At 32.5% G+C, this 22,881-nt stretch overlaps 1 protein-coding gene across 2 annotated transcripts in view; it reads left to right on the plus strand.

The window, feature by feature from the left end:
* Nucleotides 1-22,645, plus strand: part of HOOK1 (hook microtubule tethering protein 1) — a 53,125-nt gene extending 30,480 nt beyond the window's left edge. The window contains exons 10-22 of one of the 2 annotated variants that reach the window (XM_074334798.2): nucleotides 760-900; nucleotides 1,940-2,141; nucleotides 2,684-2,794; nucleotides 5,323-5,410; nucleotides 5,489-5,549; nucleotides 7,165-7,305; nucleotides 8,950-9,043; nucleotides 10,735-10,769; nucleotides 11,309-11,391; nucleotides 12,031-12,131; nucleotides 14,916-15,017; nucleotides 17,350-17,418; nucleotides 19,187-22,645. In XM_074334798.2, the coding sequence (XP_074190899.1) occupies nucleotides 760-900; nucleotides 1,940-2,141; nucleotides 2,684-2,794; nucleotides 5,323-5,410; nucleotides 5,489-5,549; nucleotides 7,165-7,305; nucleotides 8,950-9,043; nucleotides 10,735-10,769; nucleotides 11,309-11,391; nucleotides 12,031-12,131; nucleotides 14,916-15,017; nucleotides 17,350-17,418; nucleotides 19,187-19,357 (1,399 nt within the window). In that variant the 3' untranslated portion in view covers nucleotides 19,358-22,645. The remainder of the gene's footprint in view (nucleotides 1-759; nucleotides 901-1,939; nucleotides 2,142-2,683; nucleotides 2,795-5,322; nucleotides 5,411-5,488; nucleotides 5,550-7,164; nucleotides 7,306-8,949; nucleotides 9,044-10,734; nucleotides 10,770-11,308; nucleotides 11,392-12,030; nucleotides 12,132-14,915; nucleotides 15,018-17,349; nucleotides 17,419-19,186) is intronic. The other variant, XM_074334797.2, reaches the window with a different exon arrangement.
* Nucleotides 22,646-22,881: the final 236 nt, after the last annotated feature.

Here is a 22,881-nt window from a genome sequence, read left to right on the forward strand (position 1 = left end):
TTATGTATTAACATAACCAACCCAGCTTCCTTTACTTACTATTTGCATGTTATTTTTTTTACATCTTTATACATTTCATGTATTTGTGTCTTTATATTTAAAGTGTCTGTTGTAATTAGAATATATGTGAACCTTGCTTTCTTACCCAATTTAATAGTCTCAGCCTTTTTAATTGATGTGTTTAGTCCTTTTGCCTTTTATTTATTTTTTGATATGTTTTTTTTTTAGGTCTGTCGTGCTATTTTTCATTTATCATATGTATTTTTTTGTTTCTTTTTCTTTCCTGAATTTTTTGGGTTGATCAAATAATTTTTTTAAATATTTGATTTTAGTCACTGTATTGTCATTTTAATTTTTTTTATTGCTGTAGAATTTGAATTATTCATCCTTAATTTGTCACAGTCTACTTAGAGTTAATATTTTACCACTTTACATGCTATATATATTTTTTTGAATAATTTTAATATATACTTATACATTTTCTCTTCATCTTTTGAAATAAAAATTCCTGTTTGAACTAGAGATAAGCATTCACGTTTCAGAAGTGAAAATGAAAATTCAGAACATTGTTTACTTCTCAAATCTGTTTCAACACCAAGAACTTAAAAGCATATTCTTTAGTCTTTCTTCTGAATGGGGAACTAAAAAAATAAATAAATAAAGGCCTTTAGAAGTAAATCTTGTGAGCTCCTGTCTCTGTAAGAAAGCGAATGGTGGAAGTTCCATTATATATATACCTCTTTGTTTTCTTTATACAAGGCTGGAAGCTGCTAAAGATGATTACCGTGTTCACTGTGAAGAACTTGAAAAGCAACTCATTGAATTTCAGCACAGGAACGATGAATTGACTAGTCTTGCTGAGGAAACGAGAGCCCTGAAAGATGAAATAGACGTTCTTAGGTATGGCATGTCTAGCTAGAATTGGCATTTCTGAGTTGTTAGTCATTTCAGTGCCCCATATTTTAATCATGGATTCTTAAAGTTATTCCTACGTGTCATGTATTGATCAGTGTTTCATATTATAACCCATAAACCTAAAATATGATACCTTTTTCGTAAAATTTTGTAAGCTGAATCCTTTTAGATACATGACCTCCTTGTACTCATGAGTTTATCCTGTGAAATTGAGGCTTGAGAAAACCGTATTTTGACATTCGATAAAATATAGATAAACATAGATAAGACTCCTAACATTTATTTTAGGGTCATTTCATAGTTCTCTTATTGTATTTGACAATATCAAATTTATATTTAGCTTTTACCTATGACATGTTACCCAAGTAAACAGGCTGTCCACATGCTTTTTATATTTTCTGTTAAATTTTCTTTATTAGCCATTTTGTTACACATTTTTTAATGTTCATTTGAAACAATCTTTATAACCATTAATCTGAACCTGCACGTGACAGTGCAGTAATTTGGTTTGTGTATTTATTTATTTTTGCTTTAGCCCAGTTAGTCAGGTAAGCACAACTGTAAAGGGAAGTGCTTTGCCAGATAAATTATAAGTTGAATCAAGTTGTAAGCCTATCAAATACTTGGAGCAAAACTGCACTAAATATTATTATTAAAACTGCACAAAGCACGTTTGACCCATAAGCTACGGAGAAGCTCAGAATTGTTCAATTATATTTATAATACCATTCTTTTCTATACATTTAGATAATATATAAAACAGTTTGATAATTTAGTGTGTCAAATTTAAAGTATTTTTATTTTGATACCTTTATAACAAAAAAGCTGAACTTTAGTCCATTTTAGGCCTGAGTCTATTTCCAAAGTTCTCAAAAAGTTTATGATTCCTCTATTTTTTCTTTCTTTTTTTTTTTTTTTTTTTTGCGAATTCATAGTTTATGTGGAAGACTCATTTTACAGTCAGAATAAAATTATGTGCATTTACTTGTTTTTACACAATAATGGTTAATCTTTATAATTATAGAGCTACCTCTGATAAAGCAAATAAACTGGAGTCAACAGTTGAGATATATCGTCAGAAGCTACAAGATCTGAATGACCTTCGGAAGCAGGTGAAAACTTTACAGGAAACGAACATGATGTATATGCATAATACAGTCAGCTTAGAAGAAGAATTAAAGAAGGCAAATGCAGCACGTACACAATTAGAGACATACAAGAAACAGGTAAGAAAATCTTAATTTTGTAATCATTAAAATTGAAAGACTTATACTTTGTTATTTCATTTGATGCTTTAAGAGTGTCATAAAAGTAGAGAAACCTTGCCTTAGTCAGCTGTGATAAATTTCCTCTGTAGTGTTAATTCAGCGGTTGATAATTGAGTTTGAGTTGTCTAGGTTTTTATATTTTTATTGCCTTCTGAGCTTATATATTTTGGGGGACATTTCATTATTTATTAGCATTTCTGGTAACCAGTGATAAATGTCTATTTTAGGAGCTATAACCTAAAATATTCTGTTTTGTTATTTATCAAACAACCTAAAGACATAGCAGTGCAGAAGGCTGATTGTTTGTATTTGGTTCAATTTTTACTTGTGTATTTTAAAATTTATGTTAATTCTCATCTACATGCTATTTTCACAAATATTTAAAATTAGACTATAGTCTTACTATAAATTTTATTTACCATCAGCTTCTCATATTGTGAACTCTTTAAAAACTATCACCATCATATACTCTTGTTTTTTACTTTTGTTTCTGACAAAAGGTTCAGGATCTACACATTAAACTTTCCTCTGAATCAAAAAGGGCAGATACACTAGCATTTGAAATGAAGCGGCTTGAAGAAAAACATGAAGCTTTACTTAAGGAAAAAGAGGTAAACATAAATATAATTGATAAGAAATATGCCTGTGTGCTCTTAGTTTTAGTATATGATCTTGCTGTTCTAAGAATAGGAGTTATGTCAACCATTTCTTTCTCCAAAATTGAAATTGTTGTAAAAGAAAGTCTTGTAAAAAGTCTTCATGCAGTTTTGCTAGTTTCCTTCACAAGGGGAGATGAAGTGACAGAGCTGAGCTCATATGTCTTGGTCCATGTTTTCCACTCTGGACTGTCAATTCCTTGAGAGCAAAGTCCATAGATGTGATTTTTCAACAGCTTTATTGACATATAGTTTATGTACCATAGATTTTGTCCATTTGAAGTGTACAGTTCAGTGGTGTTTAGTATATTCAGAGTTGTACAACCATCCGCACAAAGTTTAGAACACTGTCATTGCTCCAAAAAGAGCCCCAGTGCCCAATAATGGTTACTCTGTATTCTGTTCCCCTCCCCCCACCCTTAGCAACCTGTAAGCTACTTGCTGTCTCTGGATTTTCCTAGTCTATCCAGAATATGTAATCATACACTCAGTGATTTTTGTGACTGAATTCCTTCATTTAGCATAATGCTTTTAAGGTTCATCCATGTTGTAGCATGTATCAGTACTTCATATTTATTGCTGAATAAGACTCCATCGTATGGGTATACCACATTTTATTCATCAGTTAATGGACGTTTGGGCTATTTCCACTTTTTGATTATTAAACAAATAATGTGGCCATGAACATTTATGTACAAGATTTTATGTGGACATGTTTTCATTTCTTGAATATATACCTAGGAATGGTATTGCTTGGTAATATTGTAATAATATATTTCACCTTTTAAAAAACTACCAGACTGTTTTCTAAAGTGGATGAACCATTTTTTACTTTCACCAGCAATTTGTGAAGGTTCCAATTTCTCCACATCCTTGCTAGTACTTACTACTTTTTAATTTTAGCTATCCTCATGGTATGAAGTGGTATATCATTTTGGTTTTGATTTGTATTTCCCTAATGACTAATGATGTCGGCCTTCTTTTGATGTACCTACTGACCATTTTGATTTCTTCCTTGGAGAAATGTCTCCGCATTTTTTTGCCCGTGTTTTATTTATTTGTTTTTTTTGTTATTGAGTTGTAAGAGTGCTTTATATATTCTGGATACAAATCCCTTGTCAGATACATGATTTGCAAATGTTTTCTCCTATTCTGTGGGTTGTCTTTTCACTTTCTTGATCGTTTTGTTTACAGAATAGTTTTTCATTTGATAATGTCACAATTATCTGTTTTTTTTCCTTTTTTTGTACTTTTTTTGGTAGTGTTTCTATGAAACCATTGTGTAACCTAAGGTTCAGGTTATAAAGATTTACTCCTATATTTTCTTTTAGGAGTTTTATAGTTTTCGTTTTTATATTTACTATGTGATCAATTTTGAATTAATTCTTATACATGTCTAACTTCCTTCTTTTGTGTGTGGGTATTGAGTTGTGTCAGCACTATTGGTTGACAAGACTGTTCTTTCCTCCATTGAATTGTCTTGGTACCCTTGTTAAAAATCAGTTGGCCATGATGGACATATTATTCTTTTGATGGATATATTATACTTTTATACTTTTGGTGGATATATAATACTTTTGTCGAAACTTATAAAAGAGCAAGAGAGAACCCTTAGGGCACCTGTGCACTCCAACCTAAGGACTCTTAGAATCAGGTACCAATTTGCTATTAGGTCGTTTTGATGCACATAATGGACAAAATGGTTTTGTTTACTGATTTGGACTATAACAACATTTAAAATATAATTTTGTATTCAAAAGTACTTTTTTGAGTTCTGGGAAAATGGCTTTAATGTGAGCCATTTCTTTAGATGGTAGAAATTTGTCATTGGCTGTGAGCTCTAAAATAAAGCAATTAATAATATGCAGTCCTAGCATTCTATCCTTGGGAAGTAGTGTTTTTCCAGAAATGAATGCTTCCAGGATGCTACTTACCACTTCTTCCAGTAGAATTTCACAGCTGTGATAAAAAGAAGTAAGTCTTGAGCATCTCTTACGCACCAGACTATATTCTGGATATTTGACAAACTTTATTTCATCATTACTCAGTACACGTTTGCAAGGGTTTATGTATCAGTATTCCCATTTTGATGATATGGATACTAAAGCCAGAGTCAAATAATTTGTCCTAGGTAATATAGCTAGTAAGTTCAACAGTGAAACTGGAATTCAAGCCATGACCTGTTTGCCTCAAAGTCCATGCTGTTTTTATTTCTCTACAATTGTATGTTTGTACTCTGTTCCATAATTACATTCATTTGGTTCAAAGGTAAACTATGTAATGGGGAAATCACAAGTTTTGCATTATATAAAGACTATTATTTGTGTGATTTATGCAAGAGAAAATGAGTCCTTAGCACTAAAATTAAAACATTGCCATTTTTAAGTAAGCAACTGTTATCTTATTACCTTGTTAAGATGAATTATTATAAACATTAAGTACAGTGCCTGTGTATTTTGCTTATACAAACAACTCTTTTTTAGAGATTAATAGAACAGCGTGATACTCTGAAAGAAATGAATGAAGAGCTTCGATGTTCACAAGTGCAACAAGATCACCTAAACCAAACAGGTGAATGTTGTTGGATTTAGAAAATTTTGTTTTAATGGTAGAAATATGGAAATATTAATCTATTTTGTTGTTGTTTAGATGCATCTGCTCCAAAAAGTTATGAGAATCTTGCTGCTGAGATTATGCCAGTGGAATATAGGTAAATTTATTTTTATTGATAATCCCTACTTAATATTAGAAATGTGATTTCTGTTTTGTTTTCTAAATTTCTTAGCTTTTAAAATTTCCATTTTAAAGTCATAGAACTCAAAATTACTTGGTCTCATCTGCTTGAGTTTTCCAATCATATCGTTATTGCTACTATAACAGTTTTTAAATTTATCAGAAGTAAAATTTTACAAACTAGCTAAAAGACATTCTAATTTTTATAATATGACCTTTATTTTGTTGAGCTTCTTTTCCTATCCTTAAACTCTATGGAAAACCCTTTTAATACATGACACTCAAATCCCCACTGGTTAAAAAAAAAAAAATTTAAAAATGAGCTGTCAATAATAGTAGGAGGATTAAAAAGAAGTTGAATAAAATACGAATTTTAGAGGTTCCTCTTGACACAACTTTTATCTGGGTATTTTATTGCTATGTTTAGTTACAGATATTTGACTAATTTGGTATTTTTATGTTTGTTTGTATGTTGCAACAGCTTTATTTGCAACAGTTTATGTTGCAACAGCTGTATATATATTTGTATGTTGCAGAGCTTCAAACTCTGCTCTTTATAAATGGCTTTATTGAAATATAATCCACCCATTTAAAAATGTACTTTGCTGGGTTTTAGTATAGTCGCAGTGTTGTGCAACCATCATCAGTATCATTTGGGGACCAAATGGTACCCGGTACCTGTTAGCAGTCATTTCCCATTCCTGCTTCCCCTCTAACTCCATCCCCAGGCAACCAATTATCTACTCTGTCTCTATCAATTTGCCTGTTATGGACATTTCATAGACATGGACTCATGCAACATGTGGCCTTTTATGACCAATTTCTTGCACTGAGCGTAATATTTACAAAGTTGTTGATTTTCAGTTTGTTCAGTTTTTGGTTAAAATAGAGCTCATTACTTGCTGGACTGCAAACCAGTGTGTGTTTTTTGGTTATTTATATTTAGTGATATTAATAATCATTTTTAAAATAGCCATATGAGCCTATGTTTTTAGTTATGGTGCTGGCATTCAGAAAAACAAAACTGAGATTAACTGAAATTAGTTGCTTTTATGGAATGGGAATTAGGAGGGCAGCAGGTAGGGGAGGATTCCTTTTTTACTTAATACCATTTCTATTTTTTGCATTTTAAAACATGTATATAAACATATATAAACAATTTTCTAAAATAAAAAAAAATCTAGAGATAGTCATGTGGCTGCCATTATCATAAAAGTATGTTTAAAAATTCTAGTCAAACTATAGTTTCTTAAATCTGCTTTTCTTTTGTATGTTTTCCAAGGATATGCTATGTATTTATTACCTTTAGTGAATAGTTTCTAAATTATCAAAGTAAAATAATTCATATGATATCTTACGAATTTAGGAATTTGCAGAATAAATATTTAATGATATACAACATAATCTTATACCTGTACCTTTAAAAATTTACTAATTTTTTGAGACATAGCCTTAAAATTTACAGTTTATTCTTAAAAACTTTCAGAAGCTTTAGTAACATTTTAAAACAGGAATTTCCTTGTTTTAAAAGTTAATAATGTAAAATCTCTTACATATAAAAAAAGTAAAAACATTTTGCTTTTCAACATCAGGGAGGTGTTTATTCGACTGCAACATGAAAATAAGATGCTTCGCTTACAGCAGGAAGGTACTGAGAACCAACGTATTGAAGAACTTCAGGAGCAACTAGAACAGAAGCATCGGAAGATGAATGAATTGGAAACTGAGCAAAGGTGACATGCTCTTTTATAATTGAAATGGTGATTTTATTACCTAACCAGAAAATCTTGATTCACACACGTGGAAAATATTGTAGTTAAAATAATTAGGATTTTTAGAAAAAGAAGATTAATTTTTTTGTTTCGTTTGTAGTCTCTCACTATCCATTACTTTTAGCAGACTTTGTTAACCAGGTTGCTTATTCTTGAAATTTATTTGGATGTCTTCAAAATTGAAAGAAAATTTAACAAGTGAATGACAGTCTGGCTTTCTCCTGCAGTCTGGTTCATGGATGGGCCATGGATTGTGGAATGAAATTTCAATCCCATCTCTTCTTAAACTTGCTAACTATTTGGTCTGGGCAAGGTACTTAAATTCACTTAAGATTCCTCAGATGTAAATTTGAGGTAATACCTATTTGCAGGTTATGAAGATTACAGATAATGTATTTAAAGCAAATGGTATACTTATCTGATACCAATGAGGTGCTCAAATTTACAATATTAAAAAAAATAGTGTTTATACAGTGCTTACTGTATGCCAGGCACTTTTCTAAGCATATTTTGATAGTAGCTCAACAAATCCTCACAATAACTCTATGAAGTAATAACTATGATTGTCTCTTTTTTTTACGGATAAGAAAGCTGAAGTACAAGGAGGTTTAGTAACTTGCCCAAAGTTACACAGCTAGTAAGTTCTGGATCCTGCATTTTGAACCCTCTGTCAGTATGACTCCTGAGTCTTTGCTGTTAAGCACAGTGCCAGCCTGCCCCTTATAAGCAACATACTTGCAGTAAAGATATTTAGATGTATTTGACCAACTTTTACTGGATTTTAGAGACCACCAGGAATTTTAGAGATATTTGAACCTTGTCTCTCCTTCATGATTTTAACAAAATCCAATAGTATGTATACTGTTACATCAGCTGTGGTTAAAAGAAGAATTAACATTTTAGCTTTCTGAAGAGACCATTAAATATTACTATCCTATTCAGTTCCATATCAATTAACATAGGATATACTAAGTTTCAGCTTTTAGAGAGTCATTAAAGATAGACAGGAATAGATAATAATTATATGTAAAGACAGATACTCTTTCTTGCTGGTAGCTTCCAATAGAGGCAACTTTTAAGCAGGGTTTTAAGGAATGAGATTATCATTCCTTAAAAATCTGCATTAGTTGTTGGTGCCAATCTCTTTCATTTAAATAACAAGTCATAAAGAAATGGTTGGAAAATGGTAACCTTCTTCTTCTCCTGATAACGCTGTGAAATCTGAAATAGGAAGAGGAAACCTAGTTTCCATTCATTAAAAATACAATGGTAGGAAAATTGAGCTTGTTTTCTCATTTTTATACCAGTGAGTACAGTGCAGAAATTTTGTGCTTTTGCCACTGACAATGTACCTTAAAATTTTAAATGTTAGGTAAAGGAGTATGTGCTTTCAGGATAAAACTGTCTTATTAAATATTTCCTTGAAACTAACCTACTATACACTACATGCTATATATTATACCTAGCCACAGATAATAATAGCTCAGTATTTGTTATTGCTATTAAATGTATACTTTATGAGTTTAATTGTGTAAATGCACCTGTATTGATCCTTATCTACTTTGACTTTCAATACAAATAAATACATGATTCATCTTAAAATAGGCTGAGCAAAGAGCGCATCCGAGAATTGCAGCAGCAGATTGAAGATCTCCAGAAGTCTTTCCAGGAACAAGGCTCTAAGTCTGAAGGAGGAAGTGTAAGTAACTTAAAAATTATACTAACTCTGCTCTGTGTGGACTCTATATAATAGGTCCTGATGCCCAAATTAATCTTGTATTTGAAAGTACAACTCTTATCATTGATGGTACCCTGAAATACCGTATATATCTGCATAATAGATGCAGTGATTTTGCCAATTTGGATTCTATAAATTGATCATATGTATTGGTAGGTGATTTATACCTATCCTTCTTCAACAGCTGTACCTAAGTTCATGGTAATTCCTGATTGAGTGCATGCTATGATTGAGGCCTTCACAGTTCTGCTGGGATCCCAACAGGGCTGGCCTGAAAACAACCCCAGTGAGAGTAAGCAGCAGTCAGAATTGAGAGGAACTTCTGATAAGGAAAGAGAATGAGAAAACTATTTCCACCAAAAGAGCATTCAAGAAGGGTTTTAAACCAACCTTCAAAGGACGGAAACCTTGATGCATCTTGAAAACACTACCCCTTTTGTCTTGCCTCCTTCCATACTGACTTGGCACCTGCCGTTTCTAATGGATTTTGATGGCAAATATTGTGAGGGCCGAAATAAGAAGATTTAAAAGAGCTCAAACAGCTAAAAATGCCTACCTTTGTTTTTTATACTTTGACCTCTATATATTGAGGGGAAAAGAAATAATAACTGAGGGAGGGATATATTAAAACACAACAGCAAAAAGATAGAGCTAGCTGTGTTTTAGGTAGATATTGATGAGAAAAAATGTTAGGTGATTCTACCTGTGTTGATGGGGGAGAAAACTAGGAAGAATAAGTATAATATTAAATGATGAAAAGAAAGATTGAAAGGGTTATGTTTCCTTTCTGTCTTTTTTATGCTTTTTATGATTTTCTCTTTTTTCTTTGGGGGCTTGGAAAATAGAAATCGTCTCATGCATGGCGACATCTCATATGTGCATATATACGGTATTGTAACCTCTCTAATACAAATATATTTTTAAGGCACATTAGGGAATGCTTTTAAAATGAAATCTAATTGGGCAGTACATTTTGGATTACACTTTTTAAAAGATTTTAAATATCTTTGTCTTTTAAAAAAATTTGTTGATGTCCAAGTTATATTCCAGAGTATATATATTTAAACTACATCTATTCAGTAGATGATTCAGGACTACTATTGCAATTTAAATTCAATTAAAATTTATCGCAGATTATAGTTTCGTTTTATTTTTTAACAAAATCCAATTGCTTCATTTAATTTTAAGCTAATATTAAAGTGCTTGCATTTATAATGATAAAGGTTTATTATAAGATAATTTAGTTCATCTATTCTTAAAGGCCTAAAATCTTAAAATTTGTATTTTAAATAAGTGATTTTTTTAGGCATTTAAGTGTTTGATACTCCTCCATATATTACATTCAGCTTGCATTTGCTATTTTTTCTTCAACTTCAAACGTTCTTTACATTGCATTTAGGAATATGAAGCATTTTTCTTTCTGTTAATTGTACTCTTCTTATTTCCTATTCTCCTTTCCTTCCCCTTGGAGTGAAAAACATACCTAAAATCGTATTATGTTTTTACAAGTTTATTATTAGAAGTACAAATTTTTATCACCTTTATAATTTTAAATAATACACTTTCATAAGGAATTAAAGAGGTTTTGATATCTGGAAAATTTATCTTTGCCACAATAGTTATCTTACAGTAACTGTTTTTAATTTTTATAGTCCAGCAAACTAAAGCAGAAGTTGGAAGCTCAGATGTAAGTAAAACTGATACTTTATATCAAATATGAGAGGGGAAGGGTTTTAAAAGCTTCTAAAGTTAATATCCTTTTTCTGATTTTGTTTACAAAAGCAAATACCCCGATGCCAATTGAATATTCACCACTGCCACCAGAAAGTGAAAAGAAAAACATGCTAAAAGTGTCAGTCTGCCTGCCAATGATCGCATAGCCTACATTTCTCAATTACTAATGTCATTTGAAGAGTTTACAAAGCAGGCACCTATTAATGTGGAGATGTGGAATGTTTATCCCATAAAATATTTCCTTTAACTTTCTTATGAGGCAAAAGTGGTAAGGTGGAAGGAACATTTTAACATTTTTGACACCCATCATGTGCCAGAAAGCTTCACAACAGCCCTTATAATATTTGGCGGGTGTTATTCCCGTTTCACAGGTGAGGAAAGTAAGGATCAGCAAGTGACTTCTCCACAGTCCATAAATGTTATGTGGCAGAAACTAGTTTTCATTCGTAGATCTGTTTGGCTCCAAAACTCCATGTTCTTTCCACGACTTAGGGAAAAACTGACAGAGGTCCATGAAGAAATACAGAAGAAACAAGAGCTCATTGAAGATCTTCAGCCAGATATAAACCAACCTGGTAGGTATTTGTAAAAGCCTGGATCTAATGAGTTGAGCTTTTTAGTTGATGGATACAGCAACCGTGTATAAGTGTTTGGACAGTACATAGATATGTGCATTGCAATTAAGTACCCTGATAATTTTTAGTGATGTAAGTAATTAATAAATGATCTAATCTTAAGGCAACAAGAAAAAGTAAATCTAATAAAATGAACTAATTGATATGTAGGAGTATCAAACATTGTAAAATAAGGAATTAGTGTATATGAAAATATAAAGTAATGATTTAAAATCAGATTAAATTGAACTTTAAACATTATGTAGAAAGGATGCTTTATTTTCTCTTATGATAGTTGTGCTTACATTGTAAAGTATATTTGCTCATTTAAATACTTTATAGAAGGGAGAAAATAGCTAGACAAATCAGATTACAGATATTTTTCAAGAAAAAAATAATACAGAATAATTGAGGATGTATTGGTCATTTTCAAAAGTTTCAGATAAGAATTCCCTACAAAGAATAAATAAAAGTTTTCTCTTATGTTCTCTTATCAGTCCTTCAAAAATACATATGATAAATACATATGTTTTGCGTGTGAGGATGGAGTATTTTAAGTAGGTAGTAATTGGTCATGTTTCATTTCATTTTCATTACTAGCACAAAAGATCAGTGAACTTGAAGCTGCTCTTCAGAAGAAGGAAGAAGATATGAAAGCAATGGAGGAACGATATAAAATGTACTTAGAGAAAGCAAGAAATGTGAGTAAATTATCTTACAGAGCTCCAGTCTTTGTGACGCAGATTCTGAGTACACCTGTCCCACGTGGTTGTACTGCTCTTCTCATATCTGTATCATGTCCCTTTGCTGCCCACTACCCTGCCTTGCAGGTCAGGCTCCTGGTGTGTCTCCACACTAGTCCTCTGTTCTGTCCCTCTCACTCATCCGCATCAGATAAAACAAACATGTGGCTAATAGGAACTGTTTAAACATGGACTGTAGTGACCTCGTTAGAGAAAATGACTACTGTAACATATGCCATCTTTAGGTCTTAAAAGGAAAGCACATTTGCCTTTTGTGAAAATGTAGCTTTTCAAACTTGTTTGTAACTGTTTTAGCATTTCATCTACATTAGACAGTTAAACAGTGTTCTCATGTTCACGCTAATTATTCTTTTTTTTATTTTGTATTTTTCACTAAACTTCTGCAAGCACTGTTCTCATAAAATCTTTCATGTCCACGAATACCATATATTTTCCTAATTAAGTGTTCTCTCTCAGAGAATGTCAGTGTACTCTTCTCTATGTACTGAATAAAAAGAGAATTTAATGACGAAGCTTTAAAATCTTGCTAATGTCTGCCCTTTTTATGTTTGTTTTATATAATATTCACTGAGGCATAAAAGGGACCCGCAGCAACAGGTAAACCCCAAGATCTTAAGGCTTAACAAGATAAAAGTTTGCTCCTTGATCCTGTGAAATCCGGTCATCAATAGGGGGAGGGACTCTGCTCCATACGGTCACTCACAGTCTCAAGCTGATAGAGGCTCTGCCTTCTTCAACACAGGATTCGCAGGTTTGCTTGCCATTGTCCAACTAGTAGATGAAAGAAGAGAGCATAGATTGTGTGGGAGACACATAAGTGTCAAGCCCGCAATTAGTGTAAACCATTTTCACTCTCACTTCATTGGGCAGAGCTCAGGCCTATAGTCACACTCAACTTCTAGGGAGACAGGGCTTGGTAAACCAGTCAGCCTATGCCATAGTTCAGTTTCTTTCCATTACAGAAGTCTAAATGCCTTTAGTAACAAATACAAACTCTAGAAAGGTTTCCAGAAATAATTGCTATTAACCTTTTGATATATTTTCTTAACAGTGAATATTTTTCAATACACATTTTCTCCATGCTTTTTGGCCATAATATACAGACACACATGTGTGTTGTACATGTATCATATATATGTATGATTTGTATTTTTAAAACATAAAATTTTTTCATATTATGTAAATGTAATTTAATATTTATTGAATGCCTATGGTACTAAGCACTGGAAATACAGGAATAAACAAGACAGAAATCACACAACAGACTTTGCAAAAGTAAAAGAATGGCTACACAATACTCAGTTGTGTGGGATATATCATAGTTTTGCTTAGTCATCATCCTGTTGTTTGAAATGCTTTGTTTCCATTTCTTTTTATGTTTTGATCTTAGAAATAAGGCTATAGGGAACATATTTATACAGAAAGTTTTTGACTTATTTTGGTTTATTATCTTTGTTCCTAGGTTAATGGGTCAAATAGAATTATTGGATCAAAGCATATCAACATTCTAATAAGATGCTTGATGTATTTGTCTGAAGGATACTCTAAAAGGATGATAATTGGACAAAGTGATGACAAAGGATACCATATTCTTGCCATTATTGAATATAATTATTTAAAAAACAGTTGCTTTCTTGTAAACGTGATTTCACAATATTTGGGGGAGAGGTTAGAATAGCATGTGTCCATTATAAAAATTCACAAAATAAAAGTCAAAAGCATACTTTTTATCGTTTAGAGGTAACAAACTGATTTGTTTTCTTTGTAATTATGATTTAAACTCTTTAATATATCTGTTTGTATGATGTGAGTTCTGTGAATGCAGACACCATGTCTCTTGCAAACTGCTCTATTCCCATTTGTTGCAGTGCCTGCCTGCTGCCATTTTGGCACTCAGGAAATCGTTTTGAATGAACCACAGTAATCATTAGATATATTACCTTCTATTTACCTCTGTAAATATAGATGACATTTTCCTAACTCATGAAATAATTTTGACTGTTTTTAATAGATTTGTAACTATATCATTCAGGTGACCTTATTATTGGAAACTTGTTTTTGCTTATAATTTATTCCTGACATTTATGAGTTGATTTCCTGTCATACTGCTTACTACATAGTTTAGCTAAGTCTCTGAACAACATTCAGATCAAACATTTCGTTTTACCCAACCTTTACTAATTTTTATAAATGTGATTGAGCACCCTAGAGTTTGCAGACAAAATCATCAATATATATTATATTGACCTTATATATTGAATTATATTTAACTAGATAATGGTAGTAAAAAAGATTGTTGCTAAGAATTTTTAGTGTATATCACTCCTACTTTATACAGTCAGCAAGTTCCACTATAATTATTGAATTCATTTTAATTTTAAAAAATGCTCAAGTCAGATGAATGCGGAAATGGTTATTTCAAGACCTCGGTGCTCATCTTTGATAAGGCTAAATAAGTATCCCTGTTTACTGAGCCTTGGAAAGGGGAAATTTGATTGTGGGATGGGGATCTTTCAATTTTTGTACTGAGTTTTTGTACCATCTCATTGATGGAATAAGTTATTTTGTTATTCAAATTTGATTGTAAGACTAAGTTTAGTTCACTCCTGGACTATTTTCTGGAAAATTCTCCACTTTACTTACATAGATCTTTATGGACTGTTCTTAATATTTCAGTATTTGGTAAGATAAAGTGAACATAATTTTTTTTTCTTTAAATAGGTAATAAAAACTTTAGATCCCAAATTAAATCCAGCATCAGCTGAAATAATGCTACTTAGAAAACAGTTGGCAGAGAAAGAGAGAAGAATTGAGATTCTGGAGGTAAAACTTTCATAATCATGCGTCTCCTCTTAATTTTTCTGGGTAATCCTGATAATTAACTGCTGTCATAGATTTGCCATTAATGATCAAGTTTTACAAGAAGTTAGAAATATCATGTCTTTGCACTGAGTATGTTTACTGCAGGGCATCTTACTCGCCCACGAGATAGGTCTCTCTGCAGTTTATGTGCCATTATCTCTCTCCCGCTCTGTAACAGCCAATCATGTGGCTAGCCCTTAGTTTTTAACAGAGTCCTGATGTAATGCTCCTTTGAAAATGATGCAGATGAGGGTTCATTCAGAAATGAAAGAAACCAAGCGCACCTTTTAAAAAGGGTATCTGTACTCAGTAAACCAAATTTATCTTACCTGTTTTCCCCTGTTCCTCACCTGAACCCAAACAAACTTACCAGTTGGAATTCATGAGAGAAGGAAGTACTTCAAAATCCCACTAAGCCCTTGAGCAAAGTGGCAGTCTCTTATTAATGATGCAAAGTTATGTTAGTAATGGCATGTTTGCATTTGTTGAGTCTTTAAATTTTAATATTTTTATGTCAGTGATTATATCATTTTTATGAGCAGGGTTAAGTATGTCAGTATGGAATTCTATATTTGTAGATTTTATAATTGGGCAGGTGCTAATTTTGTGTGTGTGTGTGTGTGTGTGTGTGTGTGTGCAAAACTACTGTTTTTCATACTATCGTGAGTGTGATGCTACTCTTGAAATCAGTATATACTTCCTCATAATAACATATGCATAATTGCAGAGCCATGTTGAATTCTATATACTCACCTTGAAATTCTCGTAATTGATAGTTGGTTTCTTTTTTAATCAATTAAAAGTGCTTTATTTCAAAGAAACATGTTCACTTACCATTTTCTTCGTGTTATTTCTGAGCCAGTAGATGTGGAATTCGGTAGAGATATTTTGTTTAAAGACTTTAACATCCAGACTACACACCGGCCATATGTGCGCTTTCTATAAGTGCTTGTCCAGGCTGTTGGGTGTTGTAAAAAGCACTGGTGAGGGGTATCTTTCTGAACAAATACTGTTCATTCTTCAGGATCCAAATGTCTCTTCCTCTATAAAGCGTTCCCTGTATTCCTTTAGCAAAGTGTTATCTTTCCAGAGTGATTCCATGTACTGTGAACTCATGGATTCATCCCACAATAGCATCATTTTTCTTTTTGATTTGTGTCAGAGTGAATTGAGGACAGAGGCTGTATCCTAGTTCCATCTCTGTACTCTCAACATTAAATATTATATACATCAGAGGGCAGGGTTACAGTTTTATTGGTAAGTTATTTTAAAGTTGTCACCTTTCCTTTGTGGTCCTCAGTTTCCTCACCTATAAAATAATGACACTTGGACTGAATCCCTGAAATCTAAGTTGCTCTGATTATCCACGTCCTAGTGAAAGCCAGTGAGAAGGCACAGCATCGTTGATGCTTGTAGCGCAGCTCCCTGACAGTATGATGACAAAATGGTGCCTTTAGCTCTAGGGTTCTGAGGGAAAGCTTCAGTTAATTCACAGCATGTGGGCCATTAATTTATGTGTATTCATCTGTACACACACTGCAAAAAGGAAAAAAGTAATGTAAATATCTGCCAGCCTTCCTGGGGAGTCTGCCTGGAGCGGGTGTGAGCCAAAAGAAAGGCATCTTACCTCCCTCATTTCTTGTATGCTTTTTGTATCATCAGCATCTCGCTCTGAAAACATTCAGATGTTTCCAGATTATAAATTTTTATCATCCAACTATATCTGGTACTCAACAAAATTATAAAATTAGCTGCTTTAGAGTAATTAAGAAATGGATATCTGTCTCTAGGTGGCATATAACTAAGGCCACAGGCAATCTAGTATACGGGTCACCAAGAATTGAGAAATACAAATTCATACTAAGCTTTTATAGTAGATTTTAAAGGATTTTCTCGGATATTTTTTATTACATCTCTTTCTCCTTAGTTTTGATTCTTTCATAGGTACAGGTTTGTTTTATTACTTAAGCCAGTTTTTACTTTTTTTTCCGTAGATATAAATGACAGTAGCGTAATAATCACTAGTTTCTTTGGGGGGCAGGGAGGATGTTGCTTTTTAAATATCTGTTCTTCCAGTAAAATATCTGAAACGAAGATTAACTAGCACAATCTTTTTCTTTCCTAAGGTGCTTTACATGCATTTCTCCATGATTCACTTTACACTTGGACTGTTTTATGTATCTCAACATGCATTCTTCAAATCCTCCCAAAAATGAGCATTTGAAGAAATGATTCCATTTTTAGTAATTTGGGGTTCTGGGATTTTAATAATAATCTTTATATCTTCTTCCAGAGTGAGTGTAAAGTAGCAAAATTCCGTGATTATGAAGAAAAACTCATTGTTTCTGCCTGGTATAATAAGGTGAGTTGAAATTCAGTCAGTGATTGGATGTTTAGAACTATTAAGCATTTTGACCAAGAACCATTGAAGGAAATTACTTTAATACCACAAATCAGTACATATACATGTTTACAATATAACTGAACAAAAGTTACTCTGTGTGCATTTCACTCAGGTATTTTATGTCATATTCTCTGCTGCTTTTTTTTTAAATGTTGATCATTATCCAAATTGACTATATATTTTAGTTTGTTTTTAGTTGATTCTGACTTTCTCAAAATCAACGAATTGATTTCATGACTCATTGACCTTTAATTGATACACGTGAAGCTCACACACAACAATCCATAAATATTTTTTAAAATTGCCTTATTTGAACTGAAACATTTAATCTGTGTTCCATAAAGGGTTTCTTTAGAAATGTGTGAATATCTATAATGCCAAGTTAAGTGCTTCTAGTACTCAACATTTATTTTAACATTCCCTGAAGTCTTCTGGCGTGTCCTTTAACGTATCTGTTATTTTTTTTGTTATCCAAGGAATGCTCTTCAATAACTGTCTGTCCTAACGAGGAGAGAGCAGTATGAAAGAATTTTCATCCTTAGTATGTGTAGGATGTTTTCAAGAGTAGCATTTCATGATGTATATGGTTCTTTTGGGTTCATCAGCTAGAATAGATAATCAGCTACTATCTACTTTAGGTGCTGCTTATATTTAGTCTGAGAGAACATTCATTTATAGACATCCCACATGTGAACCCTGTGCTTCTCCGCATTGAACTTGTCCTTCCTCAAACATACTTTGTCTTTCATGTCATTATCCTTTTATGTCTGTGCTCTTTTCTTCCCCTCCCTTCTCTATTTGGTAAAACCTGGCTTAATTTAGCAAGGCCTTGAAGGAAATCATGGGTGAGGTGTTCCCAGAATCTTCTGTCATAGGTTAGTCATTGTGGTAAATCTAGAGAACTGTGTATTGTTTTCTTTGTTCTCCTGTGGCTTCTTGCTACATAAATCATTAAAGACGTTAAAGCCAAATAATGTATTGTTACTTATTCATTTTTCCACCTAGAGTTTTTTGAGCATCTGCTCTGTTCTATCTATTTTACTAATTAATTATTAGTCACGCTTAGTTCAGTAAAACTGTGTTACGTGGTCTTAGTTCCTTTACTAAGAAAGTCAACAGGAGCAACTACAATAATTTTGTCCTGTGTCAGTACTGAGATAGACCATAGTAAGTCTGAGCTATACTGGTGGTTCTCAAACTTTACAATGCATCAGAAGTCTTGTTAAAATACAAATTATGGATTCACCTGCAGACCTTCTTATTCGGTACGTCTAGGTAGAATCTACTGGGTAGAATTTGTATTTTTAACAGATTCTTAGTGGTGTTAATATTAATCCAGAGAACCAGTGATCTAAGCTTTCATGTTGTGTTATATTTGCTTATAGAGGGTGGAGTGATGGCCAAAGCACAACAATTTGCTTTGGAACCTTTATTTATTGTTGAAGTTAAGCTTAATGCTAGAACGTTATTTTATGCTACTGTTTCTAATGATTTCATATTCAGTGGATTAAAACAGAAAAACTGGGTATTATGGCTTTTTCTTTCTCTTTCTTAATACCATTATTGTGTGCAGATTAAGTAGCTTCTGAATTCTTATTTTGTTCTACAAAAACGAGGAAAACACCAGTTTCATAGGAATGTTTTAAGGATTAAATGACTTTATGTATGCAAAAAGCACTTTAAAACTCTAAACAGTCATTTTATTTGTTTGTTTATTTTTGTTCAGAGTCTAGCATTCCAGAAACTGGGGATGGAATCCAGACTTGTGAGCAGCAGTGGTGCCTGCAAAGATACTGGTGCATGTACCCCTGCACGGTCCTTCTTAGCACAGCAACGGCACATCACCAACACCAGAAGAAATCTCTCTGTTAAAGTTCCTGCTACAACATCCGATTAAACTAGGAAAGAAAACATAAACAGAAGTGCCCTTAAAATATTTTGTATCTTTCACCGAACAACCAGATTGAGACGAAGTTTATGATGCTGGATATCAGCTATTCAAAATGCAGGAAATCAATTTTGCTGGCTGACTTTGAAAAGGGAGCACATTTGAATAATTGGAAGATGTAATCAGGCACACATCTCAAACATTTGTGTTTTGAGAGTACTGTAATTTCAAATTGACTTTGTATATTTCAGTTTAATGTTTTCAGTTGTACCAGTAACTTGGTTAATTTGCAATGTGTAATCAGTAATATGTAATTTTGGAATATATCTATGTTTATTTTATTGTTTTGGTCCATATAAAAATAGTCTTAAGGTAGGCACATATAGAACTACACAAAAAAATGTTATATTTTTTTGACTAGATATATACAAGGTTTTACCTCTATTCTCTAATTTTGTCATTGAATGGGTATATTTTGTCATGTAACGGGAGATACAATATTTGGAAGATTTGACTGTTGAAATGCCTTTGCCATAGTAAAGGACTAATTGGAAATTTTGCAGATTCAGAAGAGGTCATACTTCTGCTGTGTACTTACTATAAATAAGTGCTTTTGTACAGCATGGTTGAAATGTTCCGTTTCTGGACATAAACTGACTTTTTAAGTGGTGACTTTGACAGGAAACAAGCTGAAAAATGTACTTTGTGTGAAACATCCACATGCTCTTTAATATAATTAATGAAGATTACAATGATTTTGCTTTTAAGCGTAAAATTATCAGGGTTTTGCCTCTTCACTGAAAAGAGATGGTGCAGTGATGAAGCAATTTGGGATCAATTTGATTTTGTTTACTAATTAAGGAATCTGTTGTGGGCTCAGTTTATGGTATCAGTTTGTTTCTGCCCAAAGCTCTCTTTGTTTTCAAAGGTGTTACTTTCTCTTTTTTTTTTTTTTGGTTATTTTTAAGAGTCACACTTTGGAATTTTAATTGAGTTGAGTAAAATATGTACTGTCCAATATTGTAGCCACAAGCCACATGTGGTAATTTTAATTAAAATGAAAAAACTAAGTCCTTAGTTGCACCAACCACAGTTCAAATGCTCAGGAGTCATGTTGCCTAATGGCTACAGTATTGGAAAGTGCAGATATAAAATATTTCCATCATTGCAGAAAGTTCTGTTGGACAGTGCCACACTGAAACTTTTTAGAAATAACATAGAAATATTCATTGTTGTTAGACCACAAAAGTAAAAAGAAGAAAAATGTTAGGACTATTTCACTATGAAAAGGAATTGAATTGTGGCATAACTAGCATCTTGCTTTCCTTATAGTTAAATACCTTATATTGTGACATGAGTAATCAATCTTCCCAGTGCTGTTCAACCACTGCATACCCATCAGCAGAAGCCTAGACCAGGCAGGGATCAGCAAGCTTTCTGAAAAGGAACAGATAGTAGTTTTTTAGGCATTGTTGGCCGTATGATCAGTAGCAAGTACTCAACTCTGCTGTTAAGTTTGAAAGCAGCAGCCATATACGATATGTAAACGAAATAGGTGTGGTTGTATTTCAGTAAAACTATTTACGAAAACTGTTGGTAGGCCAGATTTGGCCTGCGGGCTATAGACCTTGGGTCTCGATTTTATTCTTAGCCTTCCTTGAAAATACGAATATTGTTTCATTAACAGTATTACTCATTTAGATAATTGGTTTTTAGATTCTCTACCAGTACATTTTTTAAATCACTGAAAATACAAGAATTTCATACTGCATTTGAGTCTCTGAGATTAGGGCGCGTCTTGTCAGGATATTTTGTTTTATCAGGGTTACTTTTGTTTACTACCTCTTAGATTTTGATCTCTTTTTTCAGTGGAAATATATTGTTGGTTTGCATTTTTGTATATTCTTGTAGTCTCTGCTTGCCTGTGACTTTTAGTGAAATGGAATAAGCCTTTGAAAACATTTTAGCATGCCTATTAAAATTTTCTAAATATTATGGCATTTTGGTATATTTTGGTCAATGTAAAACATCTGCTGTTTGGTATTTACTACTTGCTTATAATTGAGATTTTTACAAGCTCTTCAAGCTCCCTTTTAATGGAATTTGTTGTAAAATGTCAATTTCAATAAATTAGTATTTTCACATTTCAACTGCTCATAAATTTTTGATTATTATACTTGGAATTTCTAAATAATTCATGCAATTTCTGAATAAAGACAAAGCTAGATTCTTTTTTCTTAATAAAAAAAGCAAATTTTGTGATTTACCACTTTTCTAGTTGATAAGTAAAATTTAAACTGATTGATATGTAAGTATGTATACGAGACTAATGTAAAGTTCTATAATATTGTGATTAATCATATGGAAATTCAGGAAATGATCAGAAGTGAGATTCTTTCCACATCTGGTTAATATAGTGAGATTGACACCCTGTGGGTGGTAAAGCATTATAACTATTCATCATAAACCATGAATTACACATGTGTGTGTTGTTTTACGTGCATATACCAGGGAAGAGAATTGAGCATTCATTTACGTGATGAGTTGAATGTGTCCTGGTGATAAGTAAAACCACAGATGAACTTAGAAATGATCTTTAATTTTGAGTATTTGCTCTAAAATTAATATTCTTTTTTCTCTTTTTAAAATAAAAAATGTGTATACATATGGCAATGATGTTTATCCTGAGATTAACTTAATGTGTTGAGAAATATTTTAGGCTCACTCTATTTTTTCAATGAATTCTAATTATATAGATTAAGAATCAATGTCTTGTCTAGAAACATTAAACTAGATATCCCTGTTTCAAATGTCATCTCGGATAACTGAAGTGCTAATTTCAGTGTTAACGCGTGCACTTCTACACTTGTTTCTGAATATAGTGGCACATCTAGGCTTTGTGGGGTGGCTTTTAGAGCACAATACTGCTGTGTGAGGTTCTCTGTATGTATATTTAATGAGAACCATTCCTATGTAAAAATGTGTGTGTGGTTGTATGCATACATTCTTACTGTGAGCCTGTGCATTGCACAGCCGGTTAGAAATTTGTAAAGCGCTAAAGCACAATCATAGAGAAAATAGTGTGCAGTTACTAACCGTGATGTAGCTTAAATGTAATGTTTAGTTTATAAAAGGTTCTTTCTATTTTCTATGGCAGAGACTTTGACACTTGAAAAATAGAAGCAATACTTGATTTATTTTTGTAAGTATTTAGGATATTATTTTAAATAAATGATTGTCCAATAACAGTATAATAGTTGTAAAGTGTTTTAAGTAAATAAACTTTCTGGTTCTGTGTCTGATGGTTATGGATGGATTTTTTAATAGGTACAAATACACACTTATTCGCTGCTTTAAATAAAGGACTTAAAATATTTAGATTCATAAAGAAAAGTTTAATTCTTGTTTTGTTTTACGTTTGAACATTTTGGTCAATGAGAAGATGTGCAAAAGTGATTTTTGCTTTGTGCGTTTATATCTCCAATTTCACCACTGGAATCTGTACATTTCGCATTATTGTGGAATTCACAATT

Source organism: Rhinolophus sinicus, chromosome 14, assembly GCF_057876585.1.
Source record: "Rhinolophus sinicus isolate RSI-liver-muscle chromosome 14, RSI-T2T, whole genome shotgun sequence".
Lineage (NCBI taxonomy): Eukaryota > Metazoa > Chordata > Mammalia > Chiroptera > Rhinolophidae > Rhinolophus > Rhinolophus sinicus.